The sequence below is a fragment of the Dermacentor albipictus genome, chromosome 9 (assembly GCF_038994185.2).
Source record: "Dermacentor albipictus isolate Rhodes 1998 colony chromosome 9, USDA_Dalb.pri_finalv2, whole genome shotgun sequence".
Taxonomy (NCBI): domain Eukaryota; kingdom Metazoa; phylum Arthropoda; class Arachnida; order Ixodida; family Ixodidae; genus Dermacentor; species Dermacentor albipictus.
Genome location: NC_091829.1, coordinates 101,630,586 through 101,646,702, shown reverse-complemented (window position 1 = coordinate 101,646,702; position 16,117 = coordinate 101,630,586). Strand labels below are relative to the sequence as shown.

At 40.9% G+C, this 16,117-nt stretch overlaps 1 protein-coding gene across 4 annotated transcripts in view; it reads right to left on the bottom strand.

The window, feature by feature from the left end:
* The window catches only part of LOC139049592 (phospholipid-transporting ATPase ABCA3-like), a 420,980-nt gene that overhangs the window by 184,430 nt on the left and 220,433 nt on the right, over positions 1 to 16,117 (bottom strand). For all 4 annotated transcript variants that reach the window (XM_070525151.1, XM_070525150.1, XM_070525152.1 and 1 more), the window contains one exon: positions 3,243 to 3,397. In XM_070525151.1, coding sequence (XP_070381252.1) covers positions 3,243 to 3,397 — 155 coding nt within the window. The remainder of the gene's footprint in view (positions 1 to 3,242; positions 3,398 to 16,117) is intronic.

Here is a 16,117-nt window from a genome sequence, read left to right as displayed (position 1 = left end):
TTTTTGCAAGTACAGTCATATCATAAGAAGCCAACAAACAGTCTCACCTAGGACAGCATAGGGGAATTTATCAACCGCTTCTAATTGAATTGGGGAAATGATCACAAAATGGAGATGAAAGTGGATTAAAATGCTACTCGTGGGCAGGTGAAGCACAAACCCACGTCTTCGCTTTACGTGCGCGACGCTCTTATCAATTGAGCTAGCGTGGCGCCCTTTTCCCATCCGGTTTCTTGTGTACTTGTGCCTGTCTACGAACACCAAGCCTCAGACTGCTAGCTAGGGCGACCACTCGTGGTATTTTCGACGGACGTACAACGTCCTTTCGGCGAAGACGCATGAGGCTGCTTATGGGCGGGAATCCGAATTACACTCGCTTTGGTGAAATGTCATTTTAGCGACTCAGTTTGTGCGCTCATGACGTGGCGCCACCTCCTCCCCATCTATTAACATTAAGCCTGCGACTGCTAGCTAGGGCGACCACTCGTGGTATTTTCGGCGGACGTAGAAGGTCCTTTCGACGAAGACGAATGAGGCTGCTTATGTGCGGGAATTAGAATTGCAGTTGCTTTGGTGAAATGTCATTTTATAGACTCAGTTTGTGCGCTCATAACGTGGCGCCACCTCCTTCCCATCTATTAACATTAAGCCTGCGACTGCTAGCTAGGGCGACCACTCGTGGTATTTTCGAAGGACGTAGAAGGTCCTTTCGACGAAGACGAATGAGGCTGCCTATGTGCGGGAATTAGAATTGCAGTTGCTTTGGTGAAATGTCATTTTATAGACTCAGTTTGTGCGCTCATGACGTGGCGCCACCTCCTCCCCATCTATTAACATTAAGCCTGCGACTGCTAGCTAGGGCGACCACTCGTGGTATTTTCGGCGGACGTAGAAGGTCCTTTCGACGAAGACGAATGAGGCTGCTTATGTGCGGGAATTCGAATTGCAGTTGCTTTGGTGAAATGTCATTTTAGAGACTCAGTTTGTGCAGTCATGACGTGGCGCCACCTATTCCCCATCGGCTTCGCTGTCACATGTCCAATGAAGTACGCAATAGGCACGCCTTTCAGTCAGCTAAAACGCGAAGGCGCGATGGCCTCTCGGAACCGTGCTTGTCTCGTACCTTGAAGGTATGGTATACACTTCCACCCCGATCCAAAGTGTACCACATTTTTTTTCAAAGCCATCAATTTACTTTTTCTACGCGAAATTGCTTGAGAAATTACACGTCAGCTCAGGCATTTTTGACGCGTTTGTACTGTCAGAGCCGTGGGCCATTTTCGACAACATTGCTCGGTGAAGCCGCCGTCCACGACGAAGCCGAATTTTCGTGTACGGGGGCATTTAATAATTTCCCACTAAAACGGGGCCCCTCGGCTTCCAATCCGGCAGGTGTTATCCCTTCAGGTAGCATGTGTTGGTTTACTGACCCATTGCCTTAACCCGAAAAATTCGTGTAGATGTGACGCCTGCGGCAGAAAGGCTGTTCCACATCCGCCGCAAATGTTTGTGAGTGCGCCTATGCAGCTATGGTGTCATTGGCTTATTGTTGGATGGCTTATATATATATATATATATATATATATATATATATATATATATATATATATATATATATATATATATATATATATATATATATAATGCAAACTATCCAAACATTTCGCGCAACTCGATTGGTAATGTTTCCTTTCTGTTTTTCATCTGCTAAACACACATTTGCACATTATTTTATGTGGAACTACGACAACTGTTTTCGAAGCAATCCACAAACAAAATCGGTACTGCAATTTTTTTTTAGTTTCGCTGCTGAAGCCTGTATCACACCCTGTGAGTTTTTTTGGTAGTGTGTCATCTTGTGTTTTGGGCACTCTAGCCATGTAGCAATTTTATCTTTTACACAGCCACTAGTAACTTTTTCCCTGCAACGGGTCCTTTTAGACGCGTTTCTGGCACACTAGTACTTCGACTTCCTTCCTTTCCCACATTTGAGATCTTTTTTTAAGAACCATTTATTTAATGTGTTTGGTAAGCTAAACACAAATCACTCCCTCATTTACGGAAAGCTTGTTTTAAGTCTGGCTCCAAAGATACTCAGAAGCTATTCGTGCATTTCTTTTTTCATGAGAATTTGTGATATTGTATTTCACACTCACTCCTTCTTCCTGTGCGCTCCACACTATTTGGTACAGGCGTAATATTCCTGTTGTACATTGTGGGGTTCTCCTCCGTGCTCTTGGGACAAAGGAACGACAACACAGTAGTGCAAACAATCACAAGGGCATTTATTGCACCTTTCATATATCAATGCCTGCTAGCCGAGTTGCTATCCACAAAACATGCCGATGGGCGCGCGACAAATCTAGAAGTCCGGCTCACCGCGACCGGAAAACGAGCGAATATGTTCGCCCCATGCTGGATCCCAACGCCTGGTCGTTCGCGTGTACGGTCACGCCAACGGTGGCGCGTTCGAAGGCGGCCACGCGAGACAGTCTCGCAGAAGCATGGGTCGGCGCGCGCGCGCGGGACGTCCTCGCTGTTAGCCGACCCGCCGGGAAAGAGCAAGCGCCTTGTCTCCCGGCGCCCAAGTAGCCCCACCACGGCGCGACACTCGCGCCATCTCTCGCACCGCGCTTGTACCACTCCGACCGCCGCGGGCGCCAGGCCACGCGAGCCGTGCGGGAAAACAGCATATCAGGGGATGCGTGAGAGTCCCGCATCCCCACAACATATGTGCGTCTGGCGTTTGACTATTTCATATTCATATCGGTATTCAATTCTTCCTATTCGTACGCGGTTCGTATTCGAAAAAGGTTTAGACTTCTTTTTCGAGGTAATCACTGAATCAGTACACTATCCCCTGCACTTTTCCGCAGAACTCAAGTTAGCTTGCAGATTTCTTTCCAAGCCCCACAAGTTATCCGGCAGAGCGGTAGCATGGGAACATTTTTTTCCTAACCCGTCTAAACCTGAATGAACCGTTTCTGAAAACCCCCCACCTGTTCGACATAAGTGAACGTGATTCCATGAAAAACCTTGAACTCGAACCCGAGTCGCCCCAAAAAAATGTGTTTTTACCGGCCGCTACCTTGGCGAGCATATTTTGCCTTTCCGAGCCAGTGTACCGTAATATTTTGTTTCGTTGAAACTAAGCTTTCTCTTAATCGACAGTGGAAAGAGGTGGCAAAGGTTTCGGTAGTGTCGGTTATTTCTAACGCATAATCATAGCAAAAGGCACGTACCGATCCAAAGTAGAGAAGGTTTTCGACGCAAGTCATGTCTTCGAAAAAGATGTCTTTCTGCTGACAAAAGCTGACCCGCTGGCGCACCTGCTCACGCTGGCTGGCAACGTTGTAGCCGCATACTCTGACTGCACCACTTGTTGGGGCCAGCATTCCTGTGGAATTCGAAGAAACCCTTACAAAAAAATTGTTGAAAGGTTATTGAAATATCATTGTTCAACGTCAACAAATGACCTTGAAAGATCATTGGGGAATTGTTGAAACATCGTTGAGGAAATTGTTGACAAGTGTTGATAATTGGCCCGCGACATTTTGTCGAAACATCATTGTGGCCTCTCAATTTGAAAGATGATTGGTATATCGTTGAAACTATGGTGTATTTCACTGTTGAAAGCCCATTGAAGCATTGTTGAAGATGTGTTGTTTGTCAATGTTGAAAACCCATTGAGGTATTGTTTAAATGTGTTGTTTGTCAATGTTGAAAGCCCGTTAAAGCACTGTTGAAGCTCAAAATTGAAAGCCCATTGAGGTATTGTTGAAATGTGTTATTTGTCAATGTTGAAAGCCCATTGAAGCATTGTTGAAGCTCAAAATTGAAAGCCCATTGAGGTATTGTTGAAATGTGTTGTTTGTCAATGTTGAAAGCCAATTGAAGCATTGTTGCAGATGTTTTGAGTTTCAAAATTGAAAGCCCATGGACGTATTGTTGAAATGTGTTCGTCAATATTGAAAGCCCATGGAAGAATTGTTGCAGATCTGTTGAAGATCAACACAAATGATGTTGAAAGCCCTTTATGCCCCACTGGGTATTTAGCAGTTTAAACCTGCACTTGCCTTAAAATACCGCTGAGCTATGTTGCATATAATTACCTCTGATGTGACAGTGGTATTTTTGCTGTGAGAGGATAGGGATAAAATTTAAATACAGGCGTTTTGTATCACAGGCCTCTGTCACCCTGGGCTCAAAAGCATGCTCCCAGATTGCCTGTAATAAGCTATATTGTAAAACTGCTAGCAGTACTATTATGCCAGAGTCAGAGTGAATTGTCAGAGTGAATGGTCCTCCAAAAAATAGAGTGCTGAACTGATGCAGACAAAAACCATTTTTCTAGGTGAACTGTTTATTTGTAACCAAACATCTGTGTAAATGTACAACCATTTGTAGTTTGAGATCAGAAACTTCTTAAAAACTATCGCACAGTACAAACTTCCTGCAGTTTGACACCATAACAAAATTGAATACTGAAGATGTAGTTTGTGTGGCCCTTAAGTAGAACACATTTACCAAAAGAAATAAATTTAAAAAAATAAATACCTAAATAAATAAATGTACAAGCAGACTGACATGACTGTAAATAAGAACACTCAAAAAGGTGCTTGCTTTCTCTATTAGGTAGCCAGTGGTACTATAACCATGGCACGATTTGCTTGAGCCCACAATACTCAACTGAGACCTGATATGCAGGGTGGTTAGCTTTAAGTTTCATGGAACTTATTGAAGACTGAATGTTGCAGTTAACATAATTCTAGATACAGAGTGCCAAACATTACTTGCATGAGATATCAAGACACCATAGTCAGCTGATTAACAAAAGCTCAGTTCCTAATAAAGTTTTTACGAATTGTAGCCGGTAATTTTGCAAAGTGTATGCACTTAGAATCAATCTCCAAAATGACACTAGTAACGAGACACATGCCATCAAACTGGCTGTAGAAATGCACTGCTGTGGCACTTACTTTTTTTTAAAACGCACTGTTATGCATTGAAGCACAAAAGTAACCAGAATGCCCATGTATTTCACATTTATGGAAAAATCTCAAAACTGGAGTCATCCTGGAAATTAATTTCAAGTGAATGTCTTTCAAACTCGCTGGCTACAATTTGCAAACTGAAATATGTGCCGTGATGTTATAAGTGAATTAATAAATTTATGACAATCAGTTTAATATTTCTATTGCTTGTGCTAGTAATGTCTACCTCTGAATAATCCAGCTCAAGAACAAGTATTATGCTACCTAGCAGACAACTTAAAGAAAATATGTAAAACTGAAAAAGGATCACTGTACAATACTTATTTGTTGGTTGAATGGTGTGTGCCAATTTCAGTAAACCTTACATATTTCTTAAACATGGCAATCACAATAAGTGATGCTTATGGGAGCAGTTTATTATGCTGCATTGCTGTTGCATGATCCAGTTGTGTTTTCTGCCATGATAACGTTCCTACGCAGGTCATTTCATATCAAGCGACTTATTCATATCACCTGCTTCAGATTTTTATACGAAAAAAGACAGCTATTAGTGATGTGCTGGAATACAGCAAAGTTACTCCTTGTGTGAGTTCCATTTCAATTTTATTCACTGCCACAAAAAATAACGAAAGAGTTCAGAAGATATGGTTTTATGCAAACATGAAAGGCACACCATTGCCATTACTGGAGATTTTTTGTTGCATATTAAATTTAAGCCGACTTATACCTATTAATTTTTACTCATGTATTTTAGATAGCAATAAACCGATTTTACAAAGTTATGTAAAATGCCGTTTTTACTGAACTCTGAAAATGGCACAGATGCACTTGCAGGTATGCGATTTCATGCCGAATCGACAAGCATTTTTTTGACACCACACATATAGCTGAAACACTGCCATATGTTTACTAGAGTTTAAAGCTCGTTACCCACTTCTATTTATTTTTGCCAAATATTTTGTAGCATTTTGGTGACAGTTTAGCTTTCCTGCTCAGCTGAGCTAGAGGACATCAATCAACATTCTTCTTCAAATGCACATTCTATTGATCGAGGCCTTCAAATAGTGTGCGTGGAAATACGGTGAAGTGATGCAACTGCCAAAATAGCCAATTTTTTTAATATTTGAATACTTCAATTGCTTTTGGCACCGGCAAAAAAGTCAAATTGCAATCCGTTAGTTTTTTTTTTTCTTAACGAAAATTCACAGGACAGAAATTAAATGCAGAATGGTAGCCCAGGTGACATAGTATAGCAAAAAAATGTAAAGCTTTGAAGGTTCAGCTAATCGCCTGTAAAAAAAACAAATTTTAATCTTTTGCAAGAAGCTTCATGTTGAAGGAAAAAACAGCTTTCATGGTTGGCCAAAAAGTATGTGATACATTATTGGATAGCTCTACATGTCTCCTATGCATGTGTGAAGTTAAAAAAGGCATTATTTTTAAATGCGAGAAATTCTTTTTTGAAATTTTGTCAGCACCGACTTTTCTCGGATGTGCGCACTGCTTGCCGGCTGGGAATGCAGACGACAAAGCTCGCTTCGTCTCCACACAGATGACAGAGAAGCGGTGTTAGTGTCTGCATTTTATTGCCAAGGAACACACGCTCTAACGCAACGAGGCTTGTGTTTGGTGTGGGCCAGGTAAACCGTAGAGCCATTGCACATAAAATATCAATACGAGGTCTGTTAGAAAAGTATCCGACCTTTGGCTGAAGAAAAAAAAACTGGGATAACTGGAGCGTTGGAAACCTAATCACTCTCAAAGTAGTCTCCGTCGGACTCCAGCCACTTCTCCCAGCGGTGCTGCCATTGTTAGAAGCATTCCGAGAAGGCCTCTTTCCGAATGGAGTTTAGCTCAGCTGTCGTTGCAGCCATAATGTCTTCTCTTGTCTGAAATTGTGCTTCTTTCAATGGCCTCTTGATTTTGGGAAATAGCCAGAAGCCGCAGGCGGCCATATAATGAGAGTAAGGAGCCTGTCGAACTACAGGAGTCTAGTTTTTCGCCAAAAAAGTCTGAATCAAGTGCGAGAAAAGCATTGTCGTGATGGATGCGCCAATTTCCTGTTGACAACTTTGGTATCTTGCGCCACACAGCATCACATAGGCCATGGAGGACATCCCTGTAGTAGTCTTTAGTGATTTTTTGACCCTGTGGTTCGTACCCGTGGTGTACCACACTGCGGGAGTCAAAGAAAGCAGTCAGCAACACTTTAACGTTGATGCGCACTTAGCGGTCTTTGGTTGGTGACGTGGAATGCTTCCACTGTAATGACTGGGATTTGGTTTCCCGGTCATAAACATACATCCAAGACTTGTCACCAGTGATTATGGTGTTCGTGAAGTTGGGGTCACTGTTAGTGGAATCCAGCATGTCTGTGAGACTTCAACACGAAGTTGCTTTTGCTCCACCATGAGCAGCTTGGGAACGAATTTCGGGGCAACTCTCTTCATGGCCAAATCTTCGGTGATAATGGAATGTGGATAAAATGTGCTGATGCCCACCTCTTCAACAATTTCTTGGATAGTTACACGACGGTCCCGCATCACCACAGGGTTCACTAAGGCAATGACCTGGTCATTTCGGCATATTGATGGCCGACTGGAGCGTGGCTCGCTCTCCACCGATGCGTGGTCGTCTTTAAACTGGTTGTACCAGTCCTTAATCTGTGTGCCGCTCATAGTGTAGTCACCGAAAGCAGTCTGAATCTTCCGAATGGTTTCCACGTGGCTGTCGCCCAGTTTCTGGCAAAATTTGACGTAGTAGCACTGCTCCAGTCGCTCTGCCATTTTCCTTGCAATAAAAAAACGACGAGAGCACTGTGTACTACCTCATTCAAATGCTGCGTCCCAGCAATTCACGCTATTGGCAAGCGGGAAAAAATTCGTGCATGCGCACAAAGGTTCAAGGGTGGCTGATGAAAACGCGCTTGTTTCATATTCATCAGGTGTCCGCAAAAAAAAGTCAAATACTTTTCTAACAGACCTCGTACGTATTAATATGTGAGGGAATCCTGCAGTGTTAAAAGATATGTTTCATGCACTTTACAAAAAGAAATATAGGCTATTATGCAGACAGTAAATCCAGGAAGAGCGCCGATATTGCTCATACAAAGCATTTTAAAGGGCATGTCGAACTGCAATGCAACACAGAGGGAGCAGGACAGTTCGTGCCCTGCTCCCTGGAGCCCAATGATGATGCAAGTAGAAAACACGTTCATAATTAAGACTGAAAACCTACATAAGTGTGAACAAATTCTTGTGGTGTTGTTTGCTACCACTGTTTCAGAGCCAGAACGTGTTCACCTATAAAAGTCATATTTGCCTTGTTCAGTCTGATGCGGTCAGACACCATTGGCGACCACTTTTTGCATTCATGTTAAAAAAAAACAAGTTGAGACTGCAGCTGCAGCGCTTGACGTCACTTGCCTTCGCAATGATAAAAAAGGCAGTCAGTTTGTTGAGTAGTTTTTGTGCCTAATTATATTAACAATCTTTCCTTGCTAGCGGACATGGCTTCATATATTTATGCTATATTTATGCTGTATGTGTGATCCACAAATGAACATTAGAGAAAATAATTTATTGCACTTAAAGAATACCTTTTTGTTACTTGTCACATGCATAGCATACATGTAGGGTTGTGTAACGATGGGCGACATATTTTGTGCCAACCTCCAAAGCTAATTTTTTACCTTCAACACGAAGCTTCTTGCAAAAAATTGGAACTTTACAGTTTTTTTAGCTGATCAACTGAACCTACAAGGCTTGAAATATTTTGCAGCTATCCCAAGTCAACCAGTCTGATTTTATATTTATTTTATGCCTTCTGTATTTCCCTACATTAGGAGAAAATTCAAACTTTGCAAATTTTGGCAGTCACACCACTTGTCTCCTGACATGAACATCATCTGAATATCTGGATCATACAATTTCCCTTTCAAAAGAAACGTGTATCAGTGCCTTCTAGCTTACCTGGGCAAGAACAATAAATTTTTGCCAAAATTCAAATAAATTTTTGCGAAGGAAAATAAATGGAGAGCAAGAGTTCGGAGTTTCAACTACATCTGTGATGGTCAAAAAAACGCTGGTTGGTTGCCCTGGAATGACTCAAGTGTATGTATGAAAGCAAATTTTCTCAAAAATTTTCTCATTGTACCTACTCAAAATCAAGCAAACTTGAAATGCTTTGCCATAGTGGAACGGTTCTTGACAAAATTGGGTGGTTTGGCATGAAATGACTTAAGATACTTAAAAATATATTAATAAGGAAACACTATCCCTACTGGAACCATATCAAAAACTAACATAAAAATGTAGTGAACTATAACAAAGCACAGCACTTGTATTCTGGATTAAGCAATCCAATGTGGGCTTCTCAGGAGACTTGCATAATTAGCATAAATAAAATTAGCATAAAAATGCCAAGGCATAGAAAGGCACAACATTTGTATGCTCATTTGAGAAATCCAAATTGAGCCCTTCAGGAGACTAACATAAAACATAAAAATGTCGAGAGTTACAAAAAGCACAGCACTTGTCTTTTGGTTTGAGCTGTCCAACTTGGGCTCTTGAGAGGCTATTGGTCCCATGCGAGAAGCGAGGCCAGAGTTCTCTACATAGGGCATGTTGGTACCAGGAAACTTGTGACACGTGAAGCCTGCAAGAACAAGAAGCCAGAACAAGTTTTAAAAAGCAACTTCTACATGCAAAAGAATGGCATGCAATATGCCCGTGTTATAATGAAATTGATTTATGCATTTGTGTTGCTTAATTCCAACTTTCCACGGGTACAGCTTTGCAGCATGACCATTTAAATTGATTCTGTGTGGCGCAGGACTCCACTAAGTGTCAAATGCAGGAAAGGGCAAAGAGGAACAAAACGCTGTAGCAAAATACCTTAACAAATATCCTCAATGTCGAAGATGTGAACTTTGCTTGCTGAGAAACAAAATGGTGAAAAAAATTCATGTTGTTCATAAATAAACCTGAACTGACAATCAAATTATTTCTTGTAACTTTCATAATTAAAATGTGCAGCATTTAACTGTGCTTTTCCATGCTCCAAATACAATACTGTCATGTACCTACAATTGAGTGTAGCTTCATTTGAAGTTAGGTTTCCTGAGTTGACATGCAATCGGAATGTACTTCTCGCCTTACAATGACTTAGGACTTCCTACATTAAAGAAGACACTGCTTACAGCAAAGTATGTTTTCTGCCTCAATGACTGAATTACTGTTATAATAAGGATTCCATGTAGTTGTGCACCAAGCTGCTTAGCATAACACATGCAGAATGTGACAGATACGAAGAAATGCTGTCTTTTAAGAGCCATATGCCATAGGACTGACTTCTTTAACCCTTTTAGGGTTTACTGCCGTACATCTGTGGCTGTGACGGAACGTTCTGAAAAAATTTGCCTTTTCAGAACAAAGTGTTGCCTAGCATCCCACTGGAGGTGCTGCAACCTTCTGAGACTTCTAGAAAATATTCTTAAAGTGCTGTCGCTCCATGGGTTTCTCCAAAACTGATTTTCACTTGGCTCCTTGGTGTCTGTCATTGCAGTAATTTCGGAGTGTTGCCACAAGTTTTTGTAAGTTTCATTACACAAAAAAATAATGCTGCTTTATCCTGCATAAAAAAATAAAACATCTAAAACCGCAAATACTGAAATGGTATTGCCACTTCATCGTTACTTAAAAATATTATTTACCACTTTATTTTCTCGGAACGTCACTCTGAAGAACTTAAATCTGCAATAAAAATATTAAAGGTGCACGAAAAGTGATTTTTGAGGCTGAACCGAATAATGCTAGAAGCAAATCAAATAATGGATAGCTTCTGAATAATGAACAGCTGATATCACAATTAATGTAAGATGAGGCTCACAACCTAGTATTATTAATGTTTGCAAGTTTCTGTCATTGTTATGTTATGAAGAGCTGTTTATTAAAAGCACAAATGGAGCAGCAAAAGGTTTCTTCACATGCACAGGACTCTTCAGTAAGCATAAATGATTGCTGTACAGCCTCTAAAGTACAGCTACTTAAGTAATGTAGCCTGGTCTGCTATTCTTACAAGTTCTTACGTGTTATGTCTATACTATGTTATTGGACGTGAAAATTTACCGTACTTTGGCTCAAATTTCATGTTTTATTGGTGTTTCGAAATATTAGAATACTCGCATTTACAAATAGTGACCATTCAAAGACTAAATTGAATAGGACACTATTCAATTCGAAAGTTTTGAGCATTTGCACACCACAAAAAATATTAATGCCGAAATTAGAGAGGCATATTTGTCCCCAAAATTTGACCCTCAACGGGCTAAACAAGAGCGACAGAAAAGCCCATTCATCTTTTTGATTAATTTAAGCCCATAATCTATTTGGCAATGGTTCATAATAACCCTGTTAACAGGTAGGTGAAGTAAGGAAGCAGGAATCAATTCTAACAATTTCAGAATGGGTGTAGTGGACATGTCCGATGGACTGTAAGAAGCTTTATACATTAGGCCCCAGGAGCCTATTTTCAATTTATTGAAGTATATGGGGAAAACCCACATAAATATTTTTTTCATATCTTAGAATACAAAGTGATAAAGTGTGCGTTAATAAATACGAGTCATAGGTTAAGTGCTTAGAATGAGTAAGCGCCCACTAAACGTAGTACTGTTGACAGCAATGCTTGCAACTCTGTCCATGCTCTTTCTTTGATTGAAACAACCAAAAGAAAATTGCCATACCACTCAGGTTCCCTCTGCTAAAAGGCTGCTGTCTGGCATCACATGGACCTCCTTCAATATAGGAGCAACCTTAATTCGATGTAGTCTGTTAAAAATGGTGAATCTACTGTTTCACATCTCAGAACCTGGAGAGCTGTTTTGATTTCTGCAATTTGGTGAACGTGCTCCTGCTCGAGCTGAGCAGTAACCACACTTAAGCATAGCTTCTCCGCAATTCGTGTATTAGAATAAAACTTTCAGGCTAATTAAACATGTCCTCCATGCCAATAGATTTGGAGCGTGCTTCATAGACAACTATTCCTTGCAATGACAGCCATGTAGCACTGCTAATGCGCCAATGCAGCTCATGTTATGTGGTGGAGCCACTAAAAACTTTCAGCAGTGAAGGCAGCTTTCAAATTTTAGAAGCATTTGTGTATGGAGGCATTACGCACTTATGATCATATGAACAGTCATTCCAAATAGTAGACTATCGTAGCACACAACTGCACACACGGGCTACTTGAAAGTCGTTTGTTATGCCAATGGGAAGTTCATAATTTTAGAAAAAAATGTGAATGTAAAAATGCAACCAGAAAGGATATATGGCACTTACCTATAACAGCACTGACCCTGGTGGGGTCAAGAGCCTTTTTCGCCCCTTGGTGTTATTTCCAAAGCCCAAATGGCCCATGAGCTCCTCCTCTGTGAACACATGGTGAAGTAAGGCCCTTGCAAACTTTCCTGGTCCACCATGGCAGGCCATGGTAAGCTGTGCCAGGATAACCTTCTCAATGTGCACTCCTTCAACCTATGTGAACCTGCACATTTAAGTAAATGTTAGCAAAACAGTTTTAAGCCTTTCAAGCACATTCACACAACAGCCCTACTGCAAATAAATTACAAAAGTACCTGTTGCAAATCTATAATGCTAAACTTAACTTCTTACAAGCTTCTTATACTGTCTGGATGCCACGTTTCAGAAAAACAATCCAGCACAAACAAGAATAATAAACCAAAGTATCCAAACATCTAGTACTTGAAAAAGGGGAGTACCAGCGAAACACAAATGACACGCACACAAGGAAACGGCATTAGACACGGACTCCCTGTCTAACGCCTCTTCCGTGTGTGCGCGTCCTTTGTTTTGCTGGTACCCCCATTTTTCAAGTTCATCATGCACCAACTGGCCCAAGAGCTTGTGCTAATGCACATCTAGTACTATTTATTGTGATTACCATTCTTAGGATACTTCATATTTTCAGGTGTTTGTCTCTATTTTCCCATCCATTTGTGTCAATAGGTAGCCCATGGTCTAATGGGGAGATTGGGCTGCTATGTTGAGGGAAGAGTTCAAAATCAACCGTCAGAACAGCTTGGGTGACTGGTTATGTGACCCTGGGCATATGCCACTTTTCAATGAATCTCTTTCCCGCTATCTTGGGCAACTGCTGCTGCTTGTGTTGGCAAGCAGCATTAGGAGCTCGAAGAGGGACATGATTGTCGATCATTACTAAGATTACCACTACACATCATGTTCACTTGCTGTGCTCCAGATGTAATATGTGAGATTCCACTCCACTGTATGAAATGTACATAAGCTGCAAGGACAGTATGTGCCAACCACCACCTCAATTAAATTAATTGACTCGCAAAGCACAGGCTGCACAAGATCACGGAGTGAACTCAGAAGTTTGTGGACAGTCAGTTGATGTCCATGTCAGGGACTTCTAGGAAGACTCGGTCATTTCCTCGATGTGCATCATCGTGCCGTCACAGATTGTATTACAATTCTGTCTTTTTGTACCACCGTTCTAATAGTCATCACGTATCACCACAATTCAATATATAAATAGACACTTATATCTACTGTTTATTTAATCTTTATGGAGAATACTTTGAGCATGAGTTTTTGCAGAGATCATGAATTCTACAGCTTAAAGGAGCACTAAAGCAAAATTAAATTATTTAAATTCTGGCATTTTAAGTGCCAAAATGACAACCTGATGTTTAGGCACGCCATAGTGGGGAACTCTGGACTAATTTTTACTAAATCAGGCTGCAAGGTACCTGGGCAGTTTTGTATTTACCCTCCATCAAAATGCGGTTGTTTGATCCTGTGACCTCGTGCTTAGCGGAGCTGTGCCAACACCCCTAAGCAACTACGGCATGAAAGCACTAAAGAGAAAAATTATTTTAGATGTATCTGTACATGACCTTCCTACAATTCAAGACCTTCACTCATACTGTGACAAGAGGCTGAGTAAACTGTAAAAGCAGCAAGAGGAAAGATTTATTTATTTATTTATTTATTTATTTATTTATTTATTTATTTTACCCTCAGGGCAAAGCATTACAGAGGGGAGTGGGTAATACATAACACAGAGATACAAGCAACAGCAGAGAACAATTACCAAGACATAGATAAGTTAGGATAAGTGATCAACACAATATATCATTCAATAGAAGCGGTAACAGCAGTCCGAAACAATACAGGGTCAGGAATTGTGGCAATTGAGGAAGGAAGGTGGTTCCAGTCATATGACGTGCGAGGAATAAAAGAATCCAAGAATGTTTTAGTTTTGCATGTAGAAATGCCTACCTTATGTATGTGATCTGTGCGGCGTGAAACATATGAAGGGCGAAGAAGTAACTCGTAGCCAATGGACTCATGATAAAATATTTTGTGAAAAAGGCACAGGCGTGCAATTTTGCGTCGTGATGCAAGTGAAGTTAGGCCCAGGGTAGTCTTCATAGTGGTTACGCTTGATGTACGCCGAAAGTCAGAAAGAATAAACCGCGCTGATTTGTGTTGTAACATCTCCAGTAGGTCGATCAAACTCTTAACACCAGGGTCCCAGATTGATGAAGCATATTCCAGTTGTGAACGTACGAGTGTGGTATAGAGTAGAAGTTTGATGCTAGTTGGGGCTGCGTGAAAGTTGCGTTTCAGATATCCGAGCATGCGATTAGCCTTGTTAGTGATGTGCTCAATGTGCGCATGCCAGCTAAGGTTAGACGTAATATGAATTCCGAGGTACTTGTATCTTGTAACAGGATCAAGCACCACACCATTAAGAGTATATACTGGTAATTCACTGTTAACACGAGAGATGCGCATAAGTTTGCACTTTTCAGCATTTAAAGTCATATTCCAAGTTTTGCACCATGTTGAGATAGCGTTAAGGTCAGACTGAATCATGTGCTTATCACTATCATTTGTTATTTGCCGAAAAAGGACGCAGTCATCGGCGAAAAGATGTACAGAAGAGGAAAGGTTACTGGGTAAGTCATTGATAAATATAAGAAAAAGCAGGGGCCCCAAGACAGTGCCTTGGGGCACACCGGAAAGAACAGGGTGAACGGCGGAGTTAACATTATTGACGGAAACAAATTGCTGACGATGGGTAAGGAACACTTCAATCCATTTTAGAATGTTAGTGTCTAATCCTACCATGCGCAGCTTTAGTAACAAAAGATGATGGGAAACCTTATCAAATGCCTTCGCGAAATCTAGAAAGATGCAGTCGGCGATAGAGCGGCAGTCTAAAATTGCGTGAAGTTTGTGCGTGAATAAGAGTAGCTGTGTTTCGCATGAATAAGACTTCCTAAAACCGTGCTTAGAAGGATGAAAAAACGAGTTTGATTCAAGGAAAGTGACAATATGTGAAAAGAGTATGTGCTCCAAGATTTTGCATGGGATGCTGGTAATAGATATGGGCCGGTAGTTAAAAGGCGAGTGTTTATTACCAGATTTATGTACAGGAACCACCTTACCTATCTTCCAATCGGCCGGTAGTTCACCGTTTTCCAATGATTGCTGAAATATTTTAGTTAAGGCAAGTGATGAATACATTTTAGTACATTTAGTACATTTAGTACATTTAGTACATACATTTTAGATTGGTGGCACTGCTGCCTTGAAGTTACCACACCCGCTTGCTGTGACGTCATGGATTTAGATGACGTCTGTTCAGGTGTAGCAATTTTTTTACAAATAAAGATGCTCTTCATCATATTCCAAAAACCCAAAATAAAAAGCGCCAGGAACATTTACAGAACCAATACAACCCAAGTATGAAAAAATACTTGGAATCCATGATGTGACAATGAGGTGTCAGCACGAAGATTTTGGGGCGATACTTACAAAATTAAACTTTGAGCTTTATTTTCTCTAATGATCAAGCAACTACCAAGAAATTTACAGAAGTAGTTATTTAAGACGATGCTTTATTTAAAATTCATTTAGGGTGTAATTAGTGTCCCCTTAATACAAAACAAGGAATGCACATGGCTGCGTAATAGGTTAACATGCATCACTGGTTCTCATTAAGGTAGGATTATCAGTATAGCAAAGGGCATGCACTGGCTGCTCCAGAGGGGAGCCCTTCCACTTCCC